The sequence below is a fragment of the Aulostomus chinensis genome, chromosome 13 (assembly GCF_037954235.1).
Source record: "Aulostomus chinensis isolate RoL2024-O1b breed Wild chromosome 13, RoL_Achi_v1.0, whole genome shotgun sequence".
NCBI lineage: Eukaryota > Metazoa > Chordata > Actinopteri > Syngnathiformes > Aulostomidae > Aulostomus > Aulostomus chinensis.
The window spans coordinates 26313286-26336117 of NC_141332.1; the positions used below are offsets into that span (position 1 = coordinate 26313286).

The following is a 22832-nucleotide window of genomic DNA, read 5'->3' on the forward strand; positions in this document are numbered from 1 at the left end:
TTGTTTTCCCTCACTCGTGTTCAGCGCGTGTGGTTTGGGTTTCTCCGTCTAATCCTTGCAGTCTCTCGGGTCCTCTCCGTGTCTCTGGATGTGTCTCGGTTGTCCCAATTAGTTTCTGCTCCCCTTACTTTTTCTCATCACAGTTCCCTGTTGCTTCACTCGTTTCTGTTTTCTCTTGATGCAGTTTGCTTTTTCGACAGTCCGACTTTTCTTTCTTCATCTTCCCCGTTTCTTCCAGTGCCAATGACCAGGCGGAAGGTCTGGGCTCAGCCGGAGTCCCTGTGATCGTTAGTCGACTGGAGCAACCTTCTTTTGCAACATCTCCTCTTGTTTCAAATAAACTAAACCACTAAGTGCTGTTGCAACAGCCTGGACTCTGGAGGAGTGTTGAAAGATAGAGACACAAAACTATTTGCAACTCCAGATGGATGTTGCTCTCTAAAATCCTGAGGGGTCTGAGGAAGTGGGCGCCTGCAGGCCATGACAGGTTTCTTGTGTTGGTCAAAGCGCCCTCACCCGAGGCGTTTCACCCCTGCTGCTCCAACAAAGCTGCTTTCATTAATGTTTTGCCCTGAGATGGGTCTCAGGGGCCGGGCTGCCCGTCAAAGTACGAATCCTCCTCCATTAGGCATGACAGACCTGAATCCAACCTTGGACTGAACAAGAGACTGAGCAGCTGAGCCGCCTGGGGGGGCGACGACCAGGTCTGAGCTCCTTCACTTCAGCTTCGTCTGTGTGTGCACATCAGATTTTGCTGAACAAACAACGCGTGCAGCACGTGGACCAGAAAAGCCCGAGTCAGTTTTGAGTCCGTTCATTCCTGTGCAGCACCACAAACCTGCTGATGAGGAGCGCCGTTACCGTCTGCTGTGTTTACGAGCTCATAAACCACACCCACGGACCAGAGTCAGGCCATCGGGTCTTCGTAAATCTGGCTCTCTAACTGGAGGGGCCGTGTGCTCGCTGAGGATGATCAGACATTCGTGGTCGCAGTGCAGCAGTAAACTTGTCCTGCGGCAGCTGACACTCAGAGACTCTCTGCTGCTGTTATCAGCCGCCGTACAGCAAGCGAGCGGGGACACGGCCGCCAGTCAGTCACGGCGGAGGCCCCGCGTCCACGGGAGCGAGTGCGGTGCACAAAGCCTGCTAGGACACCTGCTGACGAGGGCGTAGTGATCCAAGAGGGCTCGATCAGCTCTTAAATGACAGCGGCGGCTGCATCAATCAAGCTGCGGCACCTGCGGCTGTCTGAACAGAAGCAACCAGGAAAACCTGACGGAGATACTCAGCCTTTGACGTCCGACGTGCCGCCGCTGAGGAGGAAAGCTTCAAGCAGCTGCATTGCTGACACAGGGGCAGGCGGGAGGATCGTCACGAGCTGCCAATGATAACCAGCTGTTCATTTTAATGAATTTAAACAAATACACTTAAAGTGGCGTGGCAGTCTTTAAACCTGACACGAGAACAGATATTAATTCAAATAATCATAAGAAGAAGAGGAAGGGTTGGTCTGCAGATTCACAGAAGAGTCGTTCAGTTTTAGCAGAATCGTTCAGAAAGTCTGCTCCTTTTTCTTTTCTTAAAAGACAAAACTTTTACACTCACAGTTAAGACTTTATATTGAACTCCAGAAGTCTAAGTCAGTACTTTCCAAAAAAGTAACGGACACGGCTCGCCGCCAACAGTGCAGGACCTGCGGGGTTGATCTGGGTTATGACTGGGTCTTCTTAGGAATGGAGGAAAGATATTTCTTTGTCTAAATCTATCATTCTTTGTTTGTGCGTCACTGCGATAGTGAAATATCTCATTCTGGCGGATGAACTCCTGAACACTGGGAAGTCTTGGAATGAGACGTGTCGGTTGTTAATTACTGTCTAACCTTTAGAGCCTGCGCCCCCCTTGTTTTTGTGTCACGCATGCGTTGGGTATCTAAAATGAGCCAAAGACCCCTCGCAGCCATGGCTTTACCAGGAATATGATCGTATTCCTGCCTGAAAACGAGCAGCGGCCCCGTGTTAACTAGAAATGGAAACCTGTGTCGCCGTCTCTGCATGTCACCTCAACAGCAAACATGAGGTGAGAGTGAGGCGCAATCCGTGCGGACGGCGCGGCGTTAAAACTACAGGTACTGAGGGGTTTATTGTAAATCATTCTGATGCTTTTCTTCTCCCAGTAAAGTCAAGACAATTACAGACTGGGGGGGGGGGGATTTGGAACGATAATGAGGTGCAAACAATAAGAAACTCAATAAAAATGTTAACTGAAGAGCAAAGTAATACACAGCGCCAATAAAAGTGGCGTGAGAGAATAAACGAGCAGGGAGGATGGCGAGGAGCGCGTCTGAACAGGCCAGCAGCAGGGAATGGCAAAGTTGCCGGCAGCAGCAGTTTACTCGTCCTCAAACGAAACAACACGATAACAAAAGCGAGTCAATTAACGGAGGTGAAGGAGGGAGATGGGACGTGATTCACTGGGCGTGGGGGGGGGGGGGGGGGGGGTTAATGAAGCGCCGTTGCCTCCTGATAAATCAGTAATGGAGGCTGTGTTGTTCCAGGATGTGGAGGCAGACGCGAGCACAGACGAGCAGAAAGCTCCCAGAGCCAGATAATCGAATACAGAGTCCATTTCCTCGCGTCTTTGGTTTTTGGTTTGAACTTTCTCTTGTGTTTGTGGCCTCAATTATCATTTACATGAAAGCTCATGTGCACATTCAGCTGAATTATCCTGCCAGGAGGCAATCGGCCTACAATCAACCTGCATTACCACCCTGCAAGAGTGCCCCCCCCCCGCACATCCAGGCTGGGGGGGTTCCAAATCTTTCTGTTGCTGGGCTGAAACCACTGACATCCATGGAGCAACTGTTGAATGAGGTCATATCCTGCCTGCTGGACGCTGGGGGGGCCACCATTTAATCCTTCGTCATTTCAAGCTCAATTAAAAAAAAAAAAAAGTTCCATTGTGGGTCTTCTTTTTTTTTTTTCTAAATGTTTTTTCATCGATTTTTTTGGTTGTTGAATCCCCAGTTTTTTTTTCCCTACCAACTAAAAAGAAAAAGAAGAAACGAGGATTAAAAGCATGTTGATAAACAGGAAGTAGCGTCAGTTGAAGGCTGCAGGAGGAGCCGAGGGTTCTTGAAGAGATTCTAGTTAGAACCCAGTAGTTAGAACCCAGGGTCTCAACCAGCCCTGGTACCTGAATCAGTTCTTGGATGTTTTTTGTTCCAACCACTTCCAGATGCTGAGTGTTGCTACGCCGATTAGCACCGACGCTACCTGGCTACGTTCCGCGCGTACACTAATTGTACCCAGAGAACCCCTGATGGAACCCGGTCGTATCGGATTCACCTGAAAAGTTCCCGCAAAGCTGCGGCAGAATTACTTGAATGTTTTTGTACTGTTTTAAAAGTTGGTGGCGTCGACTCAATCTGAGAGCAGCTGCTGATGACGCTGTGACTTTGGTTGCAATCATTTCCATTGGGGGGCGTGTCAGGTTGAGGTGGACGTCAATTCAGCGCCTGCATGATGAGACCGTCTGGTCTGATTCACGCGCCGAGCCTCAGCCTCACGCGGCAAATGAGACCTGGTCGGGAGGCTCCGTCATTATTTGTTGGTTCTGTGCGCTCTTGCTGGCTGCATCGATCAAAGCTGAAGAGGGAGCAAACCAACATTTGCAGTCGTATGCTGATGGGTGTGTGTGTGTGTGTGTGTGTGTGTGTGTGTGTGTGTGTGTGTGAACCAGACACACAATGGTGATGAGCTGCGGCAGGAAACAGCACAGAAACCCTGACGTTGCCTGGTTGCCGGCATTCACCAGCTCTGCTCTGCTCAACTCGCCGTTTTCATTTTCGCGCAGCGTGACGTTTAGATGTTTATGTGCATACGAAGCAGGGGAGTGAGGGCGGAGTCACCTGGTTGTTCATGTGCGGGCGCGTCGCTATCTGGACGCTTGTGAACGGATCAGGATGCATCTTGAAGCGATGCTTCACCCAAAAGTAGACTTCCGCCTTTCTAGTGCTCACAAAAAGGTGTTTCGCCATCCTTGAGTGTTTCCTGCTCTGACCGGCGGCCCTTCGACTTGTGCAGACGCACTGATGAATCACATGACCCTCTTTCAATCATTTAGACTGAGTTTAACAACAAAAAACCAACAACTGCATCTCCTCTACCCTGGTCTAGTCAGAAGCTCCTCTGTGTCCCTCTAGCTTGTTATCTTTATGTCCGCCGCTCTGCTCAAATTCATGCGACGCCGTCATGTCGCCGCGTCTTTCCCCTCTCGTGAAAGGTAATAAAAAGAATTCATCCCGTGTCCTTCCTCTCACCGGCGCCCCGTCAGTCTGTGGCGCTTTGACAGGAATCAGACTCGTAATTGGCTCTCCACCACCTCACCTGCCAAGCCTCGGTTCCTAAACACACTCTGTTGAGGAGGTCTCACCTGTCCAGGGCGATGCAGCACAGGTGCAGGATGGACGCAGTGGTCAGCAGAACGTCCAGCGAAGTCCGGACCAGGCAGAAGGTGTCGCCGTAGATCCAGTGCTGATGGACCAGCTCGATGGCGCCGAACGGCATCACCAGCACCGACACCAGCAAGTCGGCGAACGCCAGAGACACGATGAAGTAGTTGGTCTTGATTTTCCTGGTTTGGAGAAGAAACGAGAGGCAGAGAAACGTTTGAGACGCAAACGTAGAGAGTCGACGTCCCTTCACGACTGAAAGCTCAGATCCTCGATGGATCCCCACCCCACGCCTTGGGAACGTGCATTTACTGCTGGGAGGCTTCGCGGCTGCTGTTTGACATTAACTTGAGGTAGAATGGTCTTTGAAGCAGTACTTCTTAAGAGTACTTCTACTCTTCCTGCAAACGGATGTCCGCTCTGACGCGTTTCAGACCGGCCATCTTGGTCCCTCGCAGCTCCATGCAGACGCCCAGGTTTCAAACTTAAATGAGCAGAGAATGATGTCACTTTTAGGTTTAACTTAAAGTGCATTCAGTGTTAGTATTATTATTAGCTTATTATTATTATTAGCTTATTATTATTAGCTTATTATTATTATTAGCTGATAGCAGCTGGACCGGAGCCTCTTGAGGCCGCTTGGAGGAACACCCACCGAGGCAACCTCAGCTAAACTCAAGTGAAAGTTCCACACAGCAGCTCCCCAAACCTGGGTTGAACCACGTCCTCTCCATGACAGAGGAGACCGACTGCCATTTGAGACTTGCAGAAGGCCTTAAAGTACTTATTCTCTAATTATAATGTACCGTCTCAGCAAATTTAAAATACGCTCCCATGTTCGGGGAGATATCAGCCATTTTAGAACGTGCGGTACACAAAACTCCTGCTGAGTCCCGCCGACGGCCTGGAATACGACTCAGGATCCACAATTTGATCCAGATGTTCTTGTTCCATGTAATGTCTTCCCTCCAAATCATTCAAATCTGTCCATTAGTTTTGGAGCTATCCTGTCAACAATCAGACAAACAGACACACGCCGGCGGTCACATGACCTCCTGGGCGGAGGTAATTATGCCACTGCTATCGCTCAGGAGGGCAGGAGAACAAACACAAACAAGAGAGATAGGAGAGAACATCCATCTGATAACTTCCAAGAGAGAGAGAGAGAGAGAGAGAGTGTGTGTGTGTGTGTGTGTGTTGGTCAGACGCACTGAAAATGTGGATTTGCATTAAGCAGGGATGTAGAGAACCGAGACTTGGAGAGTAAATCCAGCTTGAGTATGATGATGACTTAGCGGCTCTCTCTCTCTCTCCCTCCCTCCCTCCCTCTCTTTCTCTCTCTCCCTCCCTCCCTCCCTCTCTTTCTCTCTCTCCCTCCCTCCCTCCCTCTCAGATGGGGGGGGGTCACGTGTCATCGGTGAGAGTTGGACTGTAAACTTTGCTAGAAGATGTCTCCTTCTCTGCGTACGGCTCTAACCGACTCGGGGGAGACTGCCGGCGCTCGGAGCCACACGGCAGCTCGATGCCTTCATTTGTTCTCATTCTGCTCTTCATTCCCACTCATAAAAGAGAGTGAGAGTAGCGTATCAGACCGATGGCAGGCACCTCGTACATGTGATCCAGGACGGCTCTAAATCAAACACAGTGACGCTACGTCCCCTGAAACACAAACCCTTGTGCGTCACTGGCACATGCGGTTCCTTTTTCCCTGTGCAGGCGCAGGTAGGCAGTTGGTGGACCGCCAGCATCACGCCGTCACTTCAGGAAACACTCACACTTGACGACTGGGAAATCGCTGGGGCGTGATGTGACGGCGTGATGCGCTGTATGGTCACCACAAATATTCCATGATCCTCAGGACCCTAAAAATAAAACCTGCTGCTCTTAAACCCGCGTGGACGGGACGACTGACCTCCAGGCAAACACTGAACTTTATTTATTCAGCGCTAACAATGTCACAGAGTGAGGCACAAATAAGACTGGACAAGGGAGATGGAGTTTTAAATGCTTCAGATGGCAAACAGTTGACCTGCGAGGGTCCTTGTGTAGACCTTCGGGGTCAAAGGGGGCGCATACCGGGTCGACAGACTGGACAGATGGCCGAAAGCATGGCAGGAGACACGAATCGGACCCAGAACTGGACCCTTGAGTTTATATAAAGTCTCTCTGTTTCTCACGCACTCACATCACGACGTCAAACCTTGTGCTCGACACAGACCAGGACCACGCTGGCTTCATTAAAGACTAACTTGACGCGGGGGAGCCCGCCAGCTGCTCCCTCAGAGGCTCCACAAAGAGGCTCATCTTTATAAACTCCAGCATTAACCAGACTAAATACATAATTCTTTTAAAAAAGAGCTGCGGCTCCGTTCATCTGCCTGGTCCGAGCTCATCCTTCCAGCACAGCAGTGACGCAGCTCTCCTCTCAGGCGCTCAGTCATGCAGGTATCAAACTGAAAGTCAGCCATGACAGCACTGACGAGGTCTTTCCTGTGTGCCTGAAGTTGGCCGCCTGGCCACGTTAACCCGACCAGCAGCCAGTCAGCTGCTCTATAAATAGCTCCAGCCAGGGCGGCGGGCCGAGAGGGTTTTCCATCTGCCTGTCACAAACCCAAACAGCCCCTTAAACTGGCTGCAAGTGCCAGGGGCAGGCGGCCGTCTACGTGCTGGGCTCGGCGAGCACACGCTAATCACACGCCTGTAACGTGCCAACACACAAGCACAAAGTAACGGGACATAAACTCCTGCCGTCAATTAATGAGCGTCGTAGTTCAGAGACCGCCCACCTGAGCAGGACGCCGACTCCTCCTCAGCGAGGGTGACAGGGTCAGAGTCGGTGTGATCACAGTTGCAAGGGACGTCTGCTTTGATATTGAAGGAGGAGGAGGTTGTTGGAGGATGGGAGAAGAAATCACAACCCAGAGAAAAAGATGATGCAAATTGTGTGAAAGTGATGCTCCTCCGATGCGCTGCTCTCAGATCTGCCAGCAAACCCAGAATCACAGCTCGTTTCTGAATGTTAACGAGTTGAAGGTGGGATCGCGGCGCTCGGGAGGAAGTTGGAGCAGGTCCTGAATGCGCGTGGAGCGGAATGTGCCGAACCCTCGTACAGCGCGAGCCAGGCTACCGCTGGCGGGACTGCTACGTCTGGTAGTACTTGGGCCCATGCGTATTCAGAGTAACGTCAATCACGCGTCAAACCAGATAAAGAATCATAATTAAAAAATTAAAAAACAGCACATGGAGTTTTAATTTCACGGGACCTTTAGTTCAAAGACTTTCAGGATTCTGTACTCAAAAGAAAAAGGTGGACATGAGAGTTGAAGCCAGAAGAGAATGTGGCGGGGGGGGGCTTCAAAGCTGCCATGAGCAGACGTTTATGTTGGTGCAGTAACTTACAGAGCTGTCAAACGTCCAGTCTAAACAGGCTGTGTGTGTGTGTGTGTGTGTGTGTGTGTGTGTGTGTGTGTGTGTGTGTGTGTGTCTTCTCTCTACATGACACACTGATAGAAACAAAGGCAGGTTGGTAATCGTGGTTGTGTTTGTGTCACGATAATTGATGAGTGGTCCAGCACCCCCTGAATCACATTCTGCTGAAGTCGACCCCCTACTGACGTGTGTGTGTGTGTGTGTGTGTGTGTGTGTGTGTGTGTGTGTGTGTGTAAGCTCATCTAGCAGCAGGTTGGACGGGCCCTTGACTTCTGGTTGATACTGTATATTTTTTTCTTCTGCTCTGCATGAGTAGCATGACTTGGCAAAAACGAGTCCTCAGGTTGGAGTGCAGAGTTACTAGATTTATATGAAAGAAGAATGTGCTTCATGAGTTGTCAGCTTAAAAAAACACCAACTTGACACACGGCTGCAGAAGGGAGGGAAGGCAGGTGGCCAGTAGGGGTCCCCGCGCACATCATTCACTAGACTGGCCTGTTGCTAATGCAATGCTCGCTCGTGCCAGTCTTCTATACTGGTCACACGACCACAGCGTGGGAGGCTACCACCCACACGTGCTAGCGGCTACCACCGGGCTACTGCACTGCTCGTGCTACTAGGAATTAACAAGATGACCATTCACAAATAAATGCGCACAACAACCACGCAACTCCCTCTCGTCTCGTGGGGGCGGAGTCAGTTAATGACAGGCGGATTTGATGAGTGGCCCACAGGCCGACCGGCTCAACCACACAAGCTCGGGATTTAGTTTCATGTCTGTTCCGTCCACACTGAGAAGTTTACGCTCCGACTTTTTTTGCTTGTTTTCTCGTCAGAAAGTCATCGACGGGACTCCGAGGCACAGACCAAGTGTGTGTGTGTGTGTGCGTGTGTAGTTTGTTGAGAGAGTTTGTACACATGCCTCTTTTTCATAACTGAGTTTATGTTCACTAGGAATATGGTTTTTGTGTGTGTGTGTGAGAGAGAGTGAAAGTGTGTGTGAAAGTGAGAGTGTGTGTGAGTATTTCCCAGTGGACAAAAAGACAATGAGGCAGGAAGAAACAAAGATGGCGTGTCATCGCTCTCTCCCCGGGGAGGTGAGACATCACAGCGGTGACTTTGTCGCTCGTCAGTGTTCTTACACACACACACACACACACACACACACACACACACAAAACAATGTAAACACATGACATCTTTGGTTACTTTAATTTGGCCATACTCACCCTCACAGCTGACACACACCTGCCGACATCAACATCTCCTTGCATGCACTTCCCCAGCATACACACACCTTCTGTTAACACCCGGGGACAAAGGTCACCCTGCGCTCTCAGGTGTCACCAGATAGAAAGAGACAGCGAGACCAGCGATCAGATGGGGAGCCAGCAAGAGACAGCCACAAAGAAAGGAGAGCCATGACTCAAGGGGGAAAAGCAGAGGACAGGAGAGGAAGAATAATGAATCATCGCGGTGACAGCAGCTCCCGCATGATCGGCCGTCCTCAGCCTGACCCGCCAGCTCGGCCGCCACGTCACGTGTCACGTGTTCACGTCGCGGTTGGCACACAGATCACTCTGTCTCAGTGTGATCAAATCCTCGCGTGCACGTCCCGGTTGCACAAGTATGACTTGCGCTACTTCAGGCTGTTTACACTCATCCTACAGAAAGTAATTCGCTCGCGTCAACGTGATCCAGGAGCGAGACGTCAGGACGTCTGAGTCGGCCGTTCTGGAACCAAGAACACTTCCAGTCTCTGAATCTGTTCATCTACTTTTATCTTAACCCCCGAACAGCAGAGGTGTCACAAGCACCGGAAAACAGATTTTCACTGAGAATAAGAGAGGAAAAACTCAACAAAACTCCGCTTGAGGTTCAAGTTTTATAAGATGACGGATGAAAGCTTTCTCGTAGGACATCTAGAGGAGGTTTTGTGAGAGTGTGTTGGGTAATTTTGTGCCTGATGTTGTCAGAAGATACTTTATAAGTTTGCGTCATGTCAGAAATGCACCCCCCCCCCCAAACATAAGACTGAATCCAGGCAGGAATGCAAACCAGCCCCTGCAGGGAAAGTGTGTTACCCTGCTTTTGCTGAAAGAAGGAACCAGTGTTCATTCCCGTGTATGTGAAGCCTCGGGGTACAGTGGTACCTCACCTTACCAGTTTAATGGAGGCTGACGTTCACCGCCACTGCCCCGTGGCTGTGGAGTCGCCAAACGCAACCTTGGAGAGGAAGTCAGTTAACATTACAAAGAAAGCACGCCCGGTCGTACCTGAGTTGTCTGTCCTTGCAGACGGCGACCATGACCAGCAGGTTTCCCAGGATGCTCATCAGCATGACCAGAGACAGGAAGCAGATCAGAGCCATCCGCTTTGGCATGCTGTCGCTATGGGAACAAGGAACCACACACATCGGTTAGTGGCGCGACAGTAAAACGCATCTTCTGCTGGAGACTGGTAAAACAACAACAACAACAAAGCATCAGTTTCCTCATCCTCACCCTCATCACCACATTCATCCCAGGAACATTCAGGCGCCGGCGCCGTTTTTGGCAGCGAAACTTTTAATAACAAAATGCGGTGTCTTTGTCCTGCTGGAGTTTCTGTGTGGAGACGAAAAAAACTTCATCTCAGAATTGTGAAGTCTGCGAATTCGTCACTGCATCGGCGCGCCAGCTTCTGAGTGAGGAAACGTCTTCACCACTCGCATATTTGCTGTTTTAAATGAGAATGAGTCAGCACTGGACGTCAAGGACGCCTCACGAGCGGAGCGTCGGGTCTTTTGAGCCGATCGTTTTCTCTCCAACAAACAGCGGAGTTTTATTCTTGCTAGAGAGTCTCAGATGTCTCATCCATCACATGTTGGGGTTCAGCCCGACCTCCACACACGTACAACAAGCTTCATACCACCCCCCTGCTGCAGCGGCCCGTGTTTGGTGCTTGTCCGTCATATGTAACACGCTAACGATGCCCGAGCCCACAGCTGGGGGGGGGGGGGGGGGGGTCAGGACCCCAGCTCCTCTCAGAGGCGTTACAGAAACCTTCAAAAACATTCTTCCAACAAGTCAACCTCCAACAAGTCCAAGGAGAATGAACTGCAGCTCGTCTGCCTCCTCATGTCCGTGAGTCAAAGCCAGCGCCAACTTCAGGTGAGAGCCACTGCTGCTCTGAAAGAGCGGGGAGGCCCCAGAACGCAGTCGCAGCTCCAGATGAGCGGACTGCAGTGGTCCAAAGTGGTCCTGGCTCGTGAGGGAAGATCTGATGAGACCACAAAAACATCCGTGGGGGGGGGGGGGGGGGGGTAAATCTGCTCGACTCAAAGCTGAAAACAGGAAATGCAAAGCGATTCTCCTGCTGCGATGTGCGCCAAAGCAGCAGCTTCATTCTTCCTGCAAATTCCCCTCCAACACTTTCATGCTAGGTATTTTTTATTCAACGTGACGGCGGTAATTTCTCTTCCAACCAAGACTGACACGTCTCAGGAAGCCAGGTGTAAGGTGCTAAGTCATGATCTGCCAGGGCGAAACACGATACGTTGTAGGACGTTAAAACTGCAGATGCTGCGTTTTCAATCTTGTATATTTAACCTTGGCAAAGGATCAACAAACTGTCTTCAGCAAAGTAGCTGACGTGAATAATGAATAAAAGCCCTGGAAGTGAGCTGTGTGGTTTAAGAACCCTGAAATTGACTTGTTTAATCTCAATCTTGTTTGACATTTGTAATCCATTACAGTAATCCTCCTGAAGTTTGCGGTTTCTCGCAAAGTTTTGACATGGGGGGGGGGGGGGGGGCTGCTCCGTGTCGCAAGCATCATTTTAACTTCCTCCACCAGAAGCATTGCGTTCCATGAAAGTATGGAGTCACTAGGAGAGCGAGGAGCCGCGTGCTCTCCCCATCTGCCAAATTATTTTACTCTCAGCATCTTTGGTTCAAAGGCAAAGTGATTGTGAGGGTGCAAATGAGTTCTTTGATCAGAGGTGCCAACACACTAATCAGATCAAATGGGAACACGGAGAACATCTCAGCAGAACCATCATTACCCCCCCCCCAAGGCCTTGAAACACTGCACTTATTTCCTTTCATCTTGAATTTGTCAGCCCACAGTCTGACCTTTCTTCTAAACGAGACTTTGATTTGCACATAATGGTAATAGAAACTTTTAATAAAGCTGTGTGTGTGTGTGTGTGTGTGTGTGTGTGTGTGTGTGTGTGTGTGTGTGTGTGTGTGTGTGTGAGAGAGGCAGCACATAAATGTCCTCTTCGAGGGAAGAGCCTCTCCTGATTCTGGCTCCAGCGGTGAATGATGGCGGCGACAGCGGCCGAGTCTTTCCCTCGGTGTTGAAACATCCATTAGCTGCCTGTCGGCCGGTGGAGCCGCCGGCGTCCTCTCACACAGAGACGAGGAACCGTTAAGCTCAGCACCAGGCTGTCCCCCATTAGCCACCGCTTCTCCGGGTAAAGCTCGTTCAAACAAAGCCCAGCTTTCCCTCCCAGATAAACAACACAAGCACTTCACGCACGATGACTGAGCAAACTCTCTACTCGCCGTCAGGTGGGCAGGAAGCACTTGTAAGGAGATCATCTACATCTGAACAAGCTCAAGCTAATGTGTCATTTACTCTGGATCTTTGTTGCTCCGCCCCCTCCGCTGCTGCGGGGAGCCCCCCGGTCTACCACGTGCTTCCTCTGTCACATGTGGCGATGTTGGCAGCATCTTTTCACCGATAACGCCGAAGGATTTACCAGGATGACGAAGCAGGTGGGAAGATCTCGTAGACCCAGACGGGCCGGGGCAAGTGAAGCAACCAGGACACACACCCTCATCCTATGTGTGTGTAGCGATCGTGAGTCACAGCTCAAGGGGCCACAGCTTTACTCGCTGGAGCAAAAACCATCAAGTCATTGTGTGTGTGTGTGTGTGTGTGTGTGTGTGTGTGTGTGTGTGTGTGTCCAGACCAATATTGCCAGGGCCAAATTTTGTTCCCAGCAGGCTCTGAGGAGATTCAGGGTAGGGCAGAAAAGTCTGAGTGAAACAGAAAAGCGGTAACTTGCTTTGACACCTGATCCTGGTGACCTTGGAGCTGCAGCTCCGCCGAGCCTCTGCGGGGCAATCAGCACTCAGCAGACTCAATCAACCATTCAGAGACAAATGAGGGGCGACTGAGGAAATACCCCACGCAGACAAGATGCTTGACAGGCCTGATCCAGTCCCTCGCTGGGCAGCTGGTTCCAATAGCGCCACATACCTTCAATGCGAGACAGCTTTGAGGCTCTGAGTCCGATAGAAGCCTCTGCTGAATCAACAGCGAGACAAAATTGTTATAAAATCCCAGGGAGAGCGGTAATAACATCCTCTGTTGTCCCAGCAAGATAACACTTGACATCCATCACCTGCACTGCTTCAGAAGGCTTCCTGCTGCCTCCCCAGCTCCTCTGGTCTGGGGCTCCAGCCTGGTTCCATACCAGCCGACCTCCCCGAGTGAGCCACTGAGCTGCCGGCTGATTGGCTCAGAGGAGCGGGTTTTTATCAGCCCTGATGACAAGGAGTCAGGAATCTTGGTGGGCCTCACCAACACCCCCAAAGACCCGCTGCTGCTGCAGGCTGAGTGCATCAGAAATCCCGACGCCGTGAGAGTCAGCGGAGGTGAGCTGACTGCAGATTTGCCTTCAGAGGCCTCTGCTGACTTACTGTGAAAATAGTGAAAGTTTGTGTGCTGGGATAAAAGTTCAACGCAAAAAAGAAAAGAAAAAGGGAACCTGAGTGTCCAGATGGAACGGAATTGCTGGGGACTCTGGTGCTCCTCAGGCCAGATTTCAATTCAAGCACGAGCGTGAAAGGGGCCGACACAACTGAGACAAGAACGGTGCATCTCATTGGGATTTGTGGCGGACGTCCATGTGCACAGCGTCACTCTCGTTTCACTGGAGCAGATTTCCTCTCACCTGAACAACACTATCAGTTCGTAACAGCAGTATTAGTTTGAACCCAGAACCATGGACTCTCCTGAGCCTGACCAAGGCTCCTGAACCTGATGAGACCTGAACCGCAGCAATTCATTGATTTTCATCAGACAACAGACAGGAAACGTGCTCAGGTGTCACTGCTGTTGCTGTGTGTGGTGGGTTCGTTCCACCTTGTTCCTTCTGTGAGAGCGGCTGATGTAACCAAACTTTGTCTTCGGTGAAAAGAACCTGCAGCAGCTGTGTGATGTCATTTTCATCTTCTTCTTTTTTTTTTTTCATTTTTCATGCAACAAACTTCTTTTGTGGAGCTCCAACTCTGAGTCAGCTTCACAAATAACCAGCAGCTCTGCCTGCTGCCGGCGCCTCAGACGTCGCCGGCCTCAGCCGATGCTGTCGTGTGTGTTTTTGTGCCAAGCAAACAGAGGCGAATGGCAACAGGAGCTCTCCGGAAGCGATTCTACACCTCCTGTTAGTTGAAAGTGTGAAAGCCAGCTGAGTTCACTCCTCAACAACAACATCATCATCAAATCTGCCGGGACACCTTTTAGCTCACCACCCCACCGAGGCAGCAGGCGCGCCGCTCGTGAGCGCAGCAGCAGCAGCAGCAGCAGCAGCAGCAGCTCCAGCAGCAGCAGCAGCAGCTCCAGCAGCTCCAGCAGCAGCTCCAGCAGCAGCAGCAGCAGCAGCTCCAGCAGCAGCAGCAGCAGCTCCAGCAGCAGCAGCAGCAGCTCCAGCAGCAGCAGCAGCTCCAGCAGCAGCAGCAGCAGCTCCAGCAGCAGCAGCAGCTCCAGCAGCAGCAGCAGCAGCTCCAGCAGCTCCAGCAGCAGCAGCTCCAGCAGCAGCAGCAGCAGCAGCTCCAGCAGCAGCAGCAGCAGCAGCTCCAGCAGCAGCAGCAGCAGCTCCAGCAGCTCCAGCAGCAGCAGCTCCAGCAGCAGCAGCTCCAGCAGCAGCAGCTGCAGCGCTGAGTGTGCAGACTCACCTGTTATTCAGCACACTCAGCCTCAGCTGGCCGTCATCGCTGCGATGGCAAGATTGCTGATGACAAAGGAGGAGAGCAACACACCAAGCAACCACCCAAAAAAACAAAACAACAACTTTGGCCAGCGCTGAACGGCTATCTGGAAATCCCTAATAGAGCAAACAATGGCTGTCTGGACAGTGGCGTTCCCTCTCAGCAGGCAAAGACAAGCCCGCTATTGTGCAGACATGCACCAGAAGCGACGGGTGCTGTCCAGACGGGTATCAAGTGCTGCCTCTCAGTGTGATAAAATGTGTCAGGAGAGAAGACTGGGTCGTGACAGAGTCCCCTGTTAGCTCAATTCACGGGAAAGTGAAAGCTGGGATAGAAAAAATAATAATTAGACTCGAAGGCTCTGGCGACGGCAGCAGAAGAAGAACAACAAATGTGTGCATCGCAGGAAGCAGCGAAGGAACTCTCCTTTCAACACACATCACACCGTTCACCTGCTTTCTTTGAATTCAACCGTCCAAGCTCCAGCAGCTCTTAGGGTAATAAAATGAAGTGAGCGTGTGTAGCTAAAGGGAAGCTCTGAACTTCAGGGAAAAAACCTTCACTTTTCCTCAGAGCAGCACGGGGCAACAAGCAGCCAGGGGCAGATGTTGAGTGCAGGACTTTTATCTCATCAGTTTACGTGAACAGAAAATCCCTAACAGGCTCCAGCATCAATAATGATGTTATGTTCCGAGTCTAGAACTGTGCACCTTTGCAGATTTGCCCGTCACCGCTTGACGTTCTGTTTGAGTCGGAGTGACGGCGCCCACCTCTCAACTGCTGCTGCGTAAGCGAGCTCTATTTTCACAACCCCGGGAGATTATTTTCTTTGCTGTGACAAATACTGTGGCAGCAGAGGTTCGCCGCTGAATGGCGAGGTCTCGCTTTCCGCTCAGACCTGGAGTTATGTTCCAATTAGGCTATGTTATCTTTCCCTCGCTTCAGTTAAAGGGAGGGTTTGCAGGGTAAAGCAGCCCGGGAGCGAGGAAGCCGACTCTGGTTGGAGCGCGCTGGCGGTCGGAGACCTGGTGAGTGCTTGAAAGCGTTTGTGACGGTGCCAACGACTGCAGTTTTGAAATCTGGCTGCTACCTCCATGGCTCAGAGGTTGAGGAGCGCTGCAAGTGTGAGCAGACGGCGTGAAAGGAGAGGACGGGTTCGTTACTTTTTAAAAATATGCGGCGACATTTTCAAGAATTAGAGCACGACTCCAAGGAGTAAAACCCACGACCCTGGTGCTTCCTGAACCGCTTATTAAAGAAGCAGGAGGCGCGCCGAGCTCACAGCCGTGGTTACTCTCACTGTTCGAGCTGCAAGCAGCGAAGGGCGGGCCCTTGGAGTGTGTGGCTGTGCCGTCCGGGAATTTTCATTTTCTTGTTGCCATTAGGGGGCGCCATGACGAGTTGTCCCCGGTTTCTTTCTTCACGACATACAACACCCATTCAACAAGTTTTGAAACAAACAGATGCCACTTAAAACAGGATCTCCGTGGTGACTGCATGAATTAAGTCGTACAAGCGGAGGCTGACTTTAAACCCTGCAGAACTCGGAGTCTCTCGTGTTTGTGTTTGCTGGCCACTACTTTAATGAAGCAGACCAAAGGCTGTCGCTCTGAGCTGCGGTACCCAGTCCCCCCCCCCCCCCCCCCCCCGCTCTGGACCTGCTGGCACAGCTTCAACACCATTATGAGCGAGTCTGACTGGCCGAAAAATGTGTGCAGTCAGACTCGCTGTAAACAAACCCCAGGTTAGCTGCATTTATTTTTGACAATAAAACCAAAGCACACAGTGAGGTTGTCAGCCTGTTTGTCCTCGGTAAACATCCATCACCGTTTACAGACTTCCTCATTCTAATTCGACCGACCTCAGAGGTGCTACACTGAGGGCTTGCAGCCTGTAAACCCTGCATCTTTTATTAATCGTAACCACAACTGTTCCTTCTTCCATCCAACAACTGCCACTTGCAGGTGTTAAAAAGGAATAAAATCCCACTTCCTGCTTTCTGTTCTGAAGTTCGTTTTAGGAACAAAAAACATTTGGCCAATGACACACGAGGCCGTGGTGCCAACTGTGCTGCATTAAGCTGAGCGGTACAGAGACCAGCAGACCTCCAGCGAGCTGGTCGTGGGTCATCAGACACACCGCCGGAACTACTTTCCTGACAACGCCACCGTGCGCGGTAATCTGACGCGGCGCCTTAAAAGCACCGCAGAGGAGATAAGCGTCTCCGTCTTCCTGTCTGATGATGGACGACAAGCAGATCCACCGAAGGCTTCCTTTGATGGCAGTTTTTAAAAGGGACGTAAACACCAGTGTCCTCCGTCATGGAGGCGGCGCCCTTCATCTCCAAGCCCAGCTGATGGGCGTACCTCTGCTTTCTGCCTCATTACCTAAAGAGCAAACGACTGCCTGATCGCCACGGAGGGCTGACGCGAGGCCTGCGCACACAAATATGGGACCGCACGAAAGACTTGATTCACCCTCACTTTTAGTTTTTTGGGATGTTTCCTTAAAATGTGAAAATAAATCAGAAAAGGAAAAAACATCAATCACAAATGCAGGCGATTCATGTTCGTCTTTTATCCACAGAAGATTCGCTAAAAGTCTGTTAAGCATCAACTGAGGTTGGTGGTTATTAGACTCCATACGAAGTAATCGGGGTTAAATTGGTATGATAACCCCCCCCCCCCCGCAGCCCTGAAACAGAATAAGGGGTTGATGATGGATGGAACGGTATCATGTAAGTACTGCAGTATTGTGTATTAATACAGAATCAGCTCATCGACCACCTGAGCTCTTCATGTTTCCTTTTCTGCAGCGATTTAAATGTATTTAAAAAGAAAAGAAACCAGGAGTTCTGTTCCCTGGCGGCGTTCACTCTGATCTTCCAAGAATAGCCGAACTCATCTCAGGCTGATGGAACTCATTTGGGCTCCCGAGGTGGTTGCCTGAACGTAATGTGACGACCCGCCTCCCTGAATGGGACAGTTAACGATGTGTGACCAATAGCGCAGGCAGGCGAGGACAATAAGTGTCCACGAACCGCCCCGGACACTGAATGCACCAGGGAGTGTTTGGAATAGAAAGGAGTGGCGTGTGTGTGTGTGTTTTTGTGTGTGTGTGTGTGTGTGTGTGTGTGTGTGTGTCTCAGTGTGAAATCTGATGATGAAATTCCCTTCAGCCTGGGACGTCCATTTGTCGTGGACGACTAAAGATGCAGCCAAATGAGCGACTTCCTCTTCCCTCTGACATGGCGGGATATTTCCTGTAGCGTTTGTGTTTTTGGGGCGGCGGATTTTCTGCACTGAGGTTCATTTGTGACGGATGCTTGTGATGAAACTCCAGACAGAATCCTTTGTCATCTCTTCAGTTTGTAATCTGAGCCGACGTGTACATGTCCTCCTAAACCCTGTGTTTGGGCTGCAGACGGTCGGTCCCGTCGGTGGCAAGGCTGAGTGTGGGGCATGTATTTAATGATCTGATTTCCCAGGGAACAAACGAGGCCTCACAACGATGGAGTGATTCTGTCTCGTGTAAAACTGTCATGTGATTTTAGGTCCACGACGAATAAGACAAACGTACATGGGGTTTTTGCGGAGTACCCTCAGAAAGCTTTCACCAGAAGCAAGCGTGTTAAATACGCGATTAAATCTAGACAAACTGCTCCAGCCGGATCTCATCTAATCGAATTAATTGGTCTCTAATTAACCGGTGTCGTCGCCTCAGCCGAGAAGGTGTTTGTGTCGGTTACAGGTAAATTATACCAGAGGAAATCCTTGAGGAGGAAAAATACTCTGGCTTTCTGTGTTTGCCCAATGAGGTCATCGAAGGTCAAAGGTTATTCCGCGTGATTTCTAAAGAGATTTCCTTCAGGCCTGTTCGCGGGTCTCTCGCCGCAGACGCGTCACGTGATGTCAGAGCAAGAGAAAACAGGTCTGAGATCAGTCAGACGTGAAGGGAACATCTCAGAGTCATCCGCTAATTCCCTGTGTGATTCAAATTCAGATTGCAGGCAGAAGAGTTTGTGTGTGTGTGTGTGTGTGTGTGTGTGTGTGTGTGTGTGGGTGGCATCAGACAGCCATTACTGTTAATGTGGAATAAGAAGCTCTGTGAATCATTCGAGGCTAATTGTCTTCATAACAATTTCCCCCCGAAGCCAGGAGGCGTGATCCTGGCAGCTTCCACATAAACACACAGCTCAGTTTCACCCAATTACTTTACATCATTTTCCCTGGTAGTTCACTCATTTCCCCTCCAATTATCAATCATGTATTTGCTTCATATTGAAGTCCCGTGTTGCGACAGGGGAAATCTGAAGATGGCTTGCACATGTCTGGCTGGGGCGACTTCTCAGGTTCGAGGAGGCGCTAATGCCCGCCCTGCCGCCACATTCTCACCTCCACCCCCAGCGTCATTGGACAAAGAAGCGCTCTGTCACCGAAGCCAAATCGCGAAACAGCTGCCAAAACACACGGCAGACAGTCTCCGTGACGGCGAGCGAGCGACTCGTCTTCCCTGAATTGTCCTGAGTCGCTACAAGATTTGTATGATTTGTTTTTGAAATTCCCTCAACAACGGACGTGAAAACAGCTATGAGTGGGAACACAGAGGACGATGAACGTTGCTAAGCAGATGCTAGCTGGTTCCTCTCCTCGTCTCATGGCCTTCTGAGCTCTGACATCAACTCCACCCAGCATCCTGGTGATGGACGACAACAACATCCACTACATGTGGCCTGCAAACACGTCCCTACCCCAGGGGTTAACCGCTGGTCTGAGGAATTAACCTGCAAAAGACGCCTCAGCTGCACCTTGAATCCTGACACAGGCGGAACGGTGGGTGGGGGTCAAACCAAGAGACCAGCAGAGGACCGAGCCTGCAGCACAGGACACCACTGGTGGGAAGGCCCTCAGAATATACAGGACCCGTTATTAATACATGACATTAGAGACCATTTTCATGTGTTCATATGCGTCTTTCAGAGTTGCATTTCATTTGCCTTTGAGGCTAGCTAGGTAGCTAACATTAGCCCAGCGTGGTCAGGCTGTTGACAGCAGCGAGGCAAAGGATAACCGACCTGACATCAGGTCAACCTGCTTGCTGTCCTGTTTGAAATCCCCTGATAACATTTAGGACGAAACCTTCCTTCAGTTTCTTCAACAACAAAATGTTCCGCAAGGCAGCAGCAGCTAAAACATCCTTACAACCAGGAGGAGCAGGTCAGTGTCAGCGGTGGAGAATGAGGCGTCTGATCAGTCAAAGTCCATCTCATATTCAGTTGTGAGTACTTCCCCCAGGGGGCCCTGACAAGTACAAGCAGTACTTAGTATAAGCTGCAGCCGCTTTGTTCCAATTGCTGTATTTCAAAATTGGCAGGAGAGTGAATGAAGCTCTTCCCCCGACTGAGGGACTGCGTGCAACATGACTACAACAATCCTGTGGGACTGCGCCGCGCCAACGCGCTCCCACTTACATTCTAAATGCAAGTCTTTTGGTTTTCACAGAGACACACCTGTCTCCTGAGCGCTCCCGAGGAATCCGAAGCCTGTGACTCAAGCACCAGTTTGGGGTTGCTTGGCAACACATTCTGACCAAGCGTACATTGCTTTATTTGGTCCTCATCACGCCAGCAGAGAGGATCAGCCTCTCCATCTCGCCGCACGCTGCGTTAGTGTGACACTGACAGTCGGACTGTTACGGTGTGACGCTGAATAGAATTGCTTGCCACTCTAACGACGTTGAACATTTTTTGCGCGACACCAAAGGCGCTGGTTTGTTTGTGAATCCAATCAGAGAACGGACCGTTTTCAGTGCAGAGAAAACTGACTCAAACTGGCATGGACGGACTGTGCAAAGAAGAGCGGTTCAGTCGAGTTCAGGCTGGATTGTTAAGCTTCTGAGAGGGAGATACTGAGGCGACTAGCATGAATACAAATAAGTGACAGGAAAGAGGCTTCTATTCTAAGACAGCCTTTATTTGTTGGCTATAACTTTTCAAAAGGTTACATAAATATCGTTAAACAACCCCCCCCTCCCCAAAAAAAAGACTTTTAGTTAAATGCCAGCCCATGCAAATACCAAATTTGTGGCTGATTGACTTCTGCCATTGCAAAAGTAATGGATTTCACGAGTATTCGTGATTTTCTGACGTATCAAGCGAAACAGAGAGCAGCGACTCCAGCAAAGATACTTGACGTTCAGCTCCTCTCAGCTGGTTGGGAGTGTATTTGTGAGGACGCTTTGTTTGCTGCCTGAGGATGTGTGCTAAAGCTCTTAAGATCCAGGATGAGAGCAATACTGAGTGCATATATAGCTGAAGGGATTCCCATGTAGGAGCTCAGAGGGTAAATAAGTGCGTGGGAGAGACACAAAGACACAGAGGTTCATGAGAGAGGGAAGACACAAATGGGACGACAAGCGGGACGAAAGTCAAGTGTAAGGAACCGGAACGGCCAAAATGTGAGCGAATCACAGAGCTGACAGACAGCAGCAGGAGGAGGACGTGTCTGGTCCAAGTCTCACCTTGGTCCGACCGACCCACACGCATCCATCACTCTGTCGTTACCTTTGCTGAGCTCAGACACACATCCAAACCTCAATTCTGGCGAGAGGAATCAGGGTCGGGCTCACAGGACAGTGTCCCTCTCTCCGTATCGCTGCTCTTCAGGCTCCACAGACGAGCTGTTGTTGCCAGGGGCTTGCAGCAAGTCGGTAATCAAAGCTGCGTTCACTGCATGTACTGCAGTTGAAGGAATATTCAGATACAAACTGACTGTGGTAATCAAATCAGCGCTGTCAGGACACGTGGGACTAATTCAAGGAAGTGGACTGGATGGTCATCATTTCTTTTCCAGTCGTTCATGTTGGGAGCGATCTCAGGCAGCGAGCAAGCTATTTGTTGGTCGACTGTTAGCAATTGTTGTCCTGATCATGACAGTCCTCAAGCACGTATGCGTGAAGCACTGTGGGGCCTGAAGCCTGCTACATGCTAACCACACCGTGTCACATGCTCGGTCACCTTCGTTCAACCATTGAGCTTTCGCGGTGGTCGGAGGTTCCAGCCGCCGCGACGTTTAGCCACCGCTGTGAATCTCACGAAGAAGGCGGAGCTGTAGAGAGAAGCTCCTGTTTTCAGCTGGACAAGAAGAAAAAAAAGAGAGGATGATTGCGGGATGAGGCCTACAGGACACTGGCACGTGAGATGAGGAGCGTGATGGCCGCGCTGTCGCTGGCGAGCCACGTAGAGCTGCTCACTCCTCTGACAGAAGCGGCAGAAGAATGGCACGAAGGAGCAAATCCTGATCCCGGCGTGCTCTGGTACCACCAGCCCATGAAGACAGGAGGTGTTCTGTCTGATTGCTGCTGTAGCCCCCCCCCCCCCGTGCAGAAGGTGCAGAGAAGACACCAGTTCTAGAGGACATCCATTCATCACTGCTTGTGCTGGGACCAGCCTCCAGGCTAGCACTGGGTATTGTTTGGAGATTCTCAGTCGCACCTTCAGCGATTTTCTGCAGCCGTACCAGTACATTGTTCTGATCCTGAAATAAAGGAATATTCATCACTGTTGATCGTTCTCACAAAACAAAAGCCACTGAATCAGCAAAATTGTGACTCAAGGAGGAACGGCCACTTGTTACATTTTAACTCTGTATTTTTCCGCGCCCTATTTTAATAGAAATGCATGAATAAATGAGAGAGGGGTTGCTGATAAACATGAAATGCTTCGCCGGCACATCCGCGGCATGACGGGGACCAGCAGCCAGCGGCCTCGCCTCACAGCTCCAGGTCCACCCTGGAAGGGTTCGAGGGTCTTGTGACCAGTCTTTCATGGAGATGGAGACTTCGGTTTCCCTCTCTTCCACCACTTAGTCCAACCCACAGCCTCCTGCCCTCCACTCTCACGGCCAGGCCACTGAGCTCTGGACAAGCCACAGGCGGCCACAGGTAAAACTTTGATGGACGCTCGAACTCTTATGG

At 50.7% G+C, this 22832-nt stretch overlaps 1 protein-coding gene across 3 annotated transcripts in view; it reads right to left on the reverse strand.

Moving 5' to 3' along the window:
* Nucleotides 1-22832, reverse strand: part of htr4 (5-hydroxytryptamine receptor 4) — a 112305-nt gene that overhangs the window by 43637 nt on the left and 45836 nt on the right. For all 3 annotated transcript variants that reach the window (XM_086222327.1, XM_086222328.1, XM_086222329.1), the window contains exons 3-4: nucleotides 10156-10269; nucleotides 4432-4632 (exon numbers count right to left, since the gene is read on the reverse strand). In XM_086222327.1, coding sequence (XP_086078453.1) covers nucleotides 4432-4632; nucleotides 10156-10269 — 315 coding nt within the window. The remainder of the gene's footprint in view (nucleotides 1-4431; nucleotides 4633-10155; nucleotides 10270-22832) is intronic.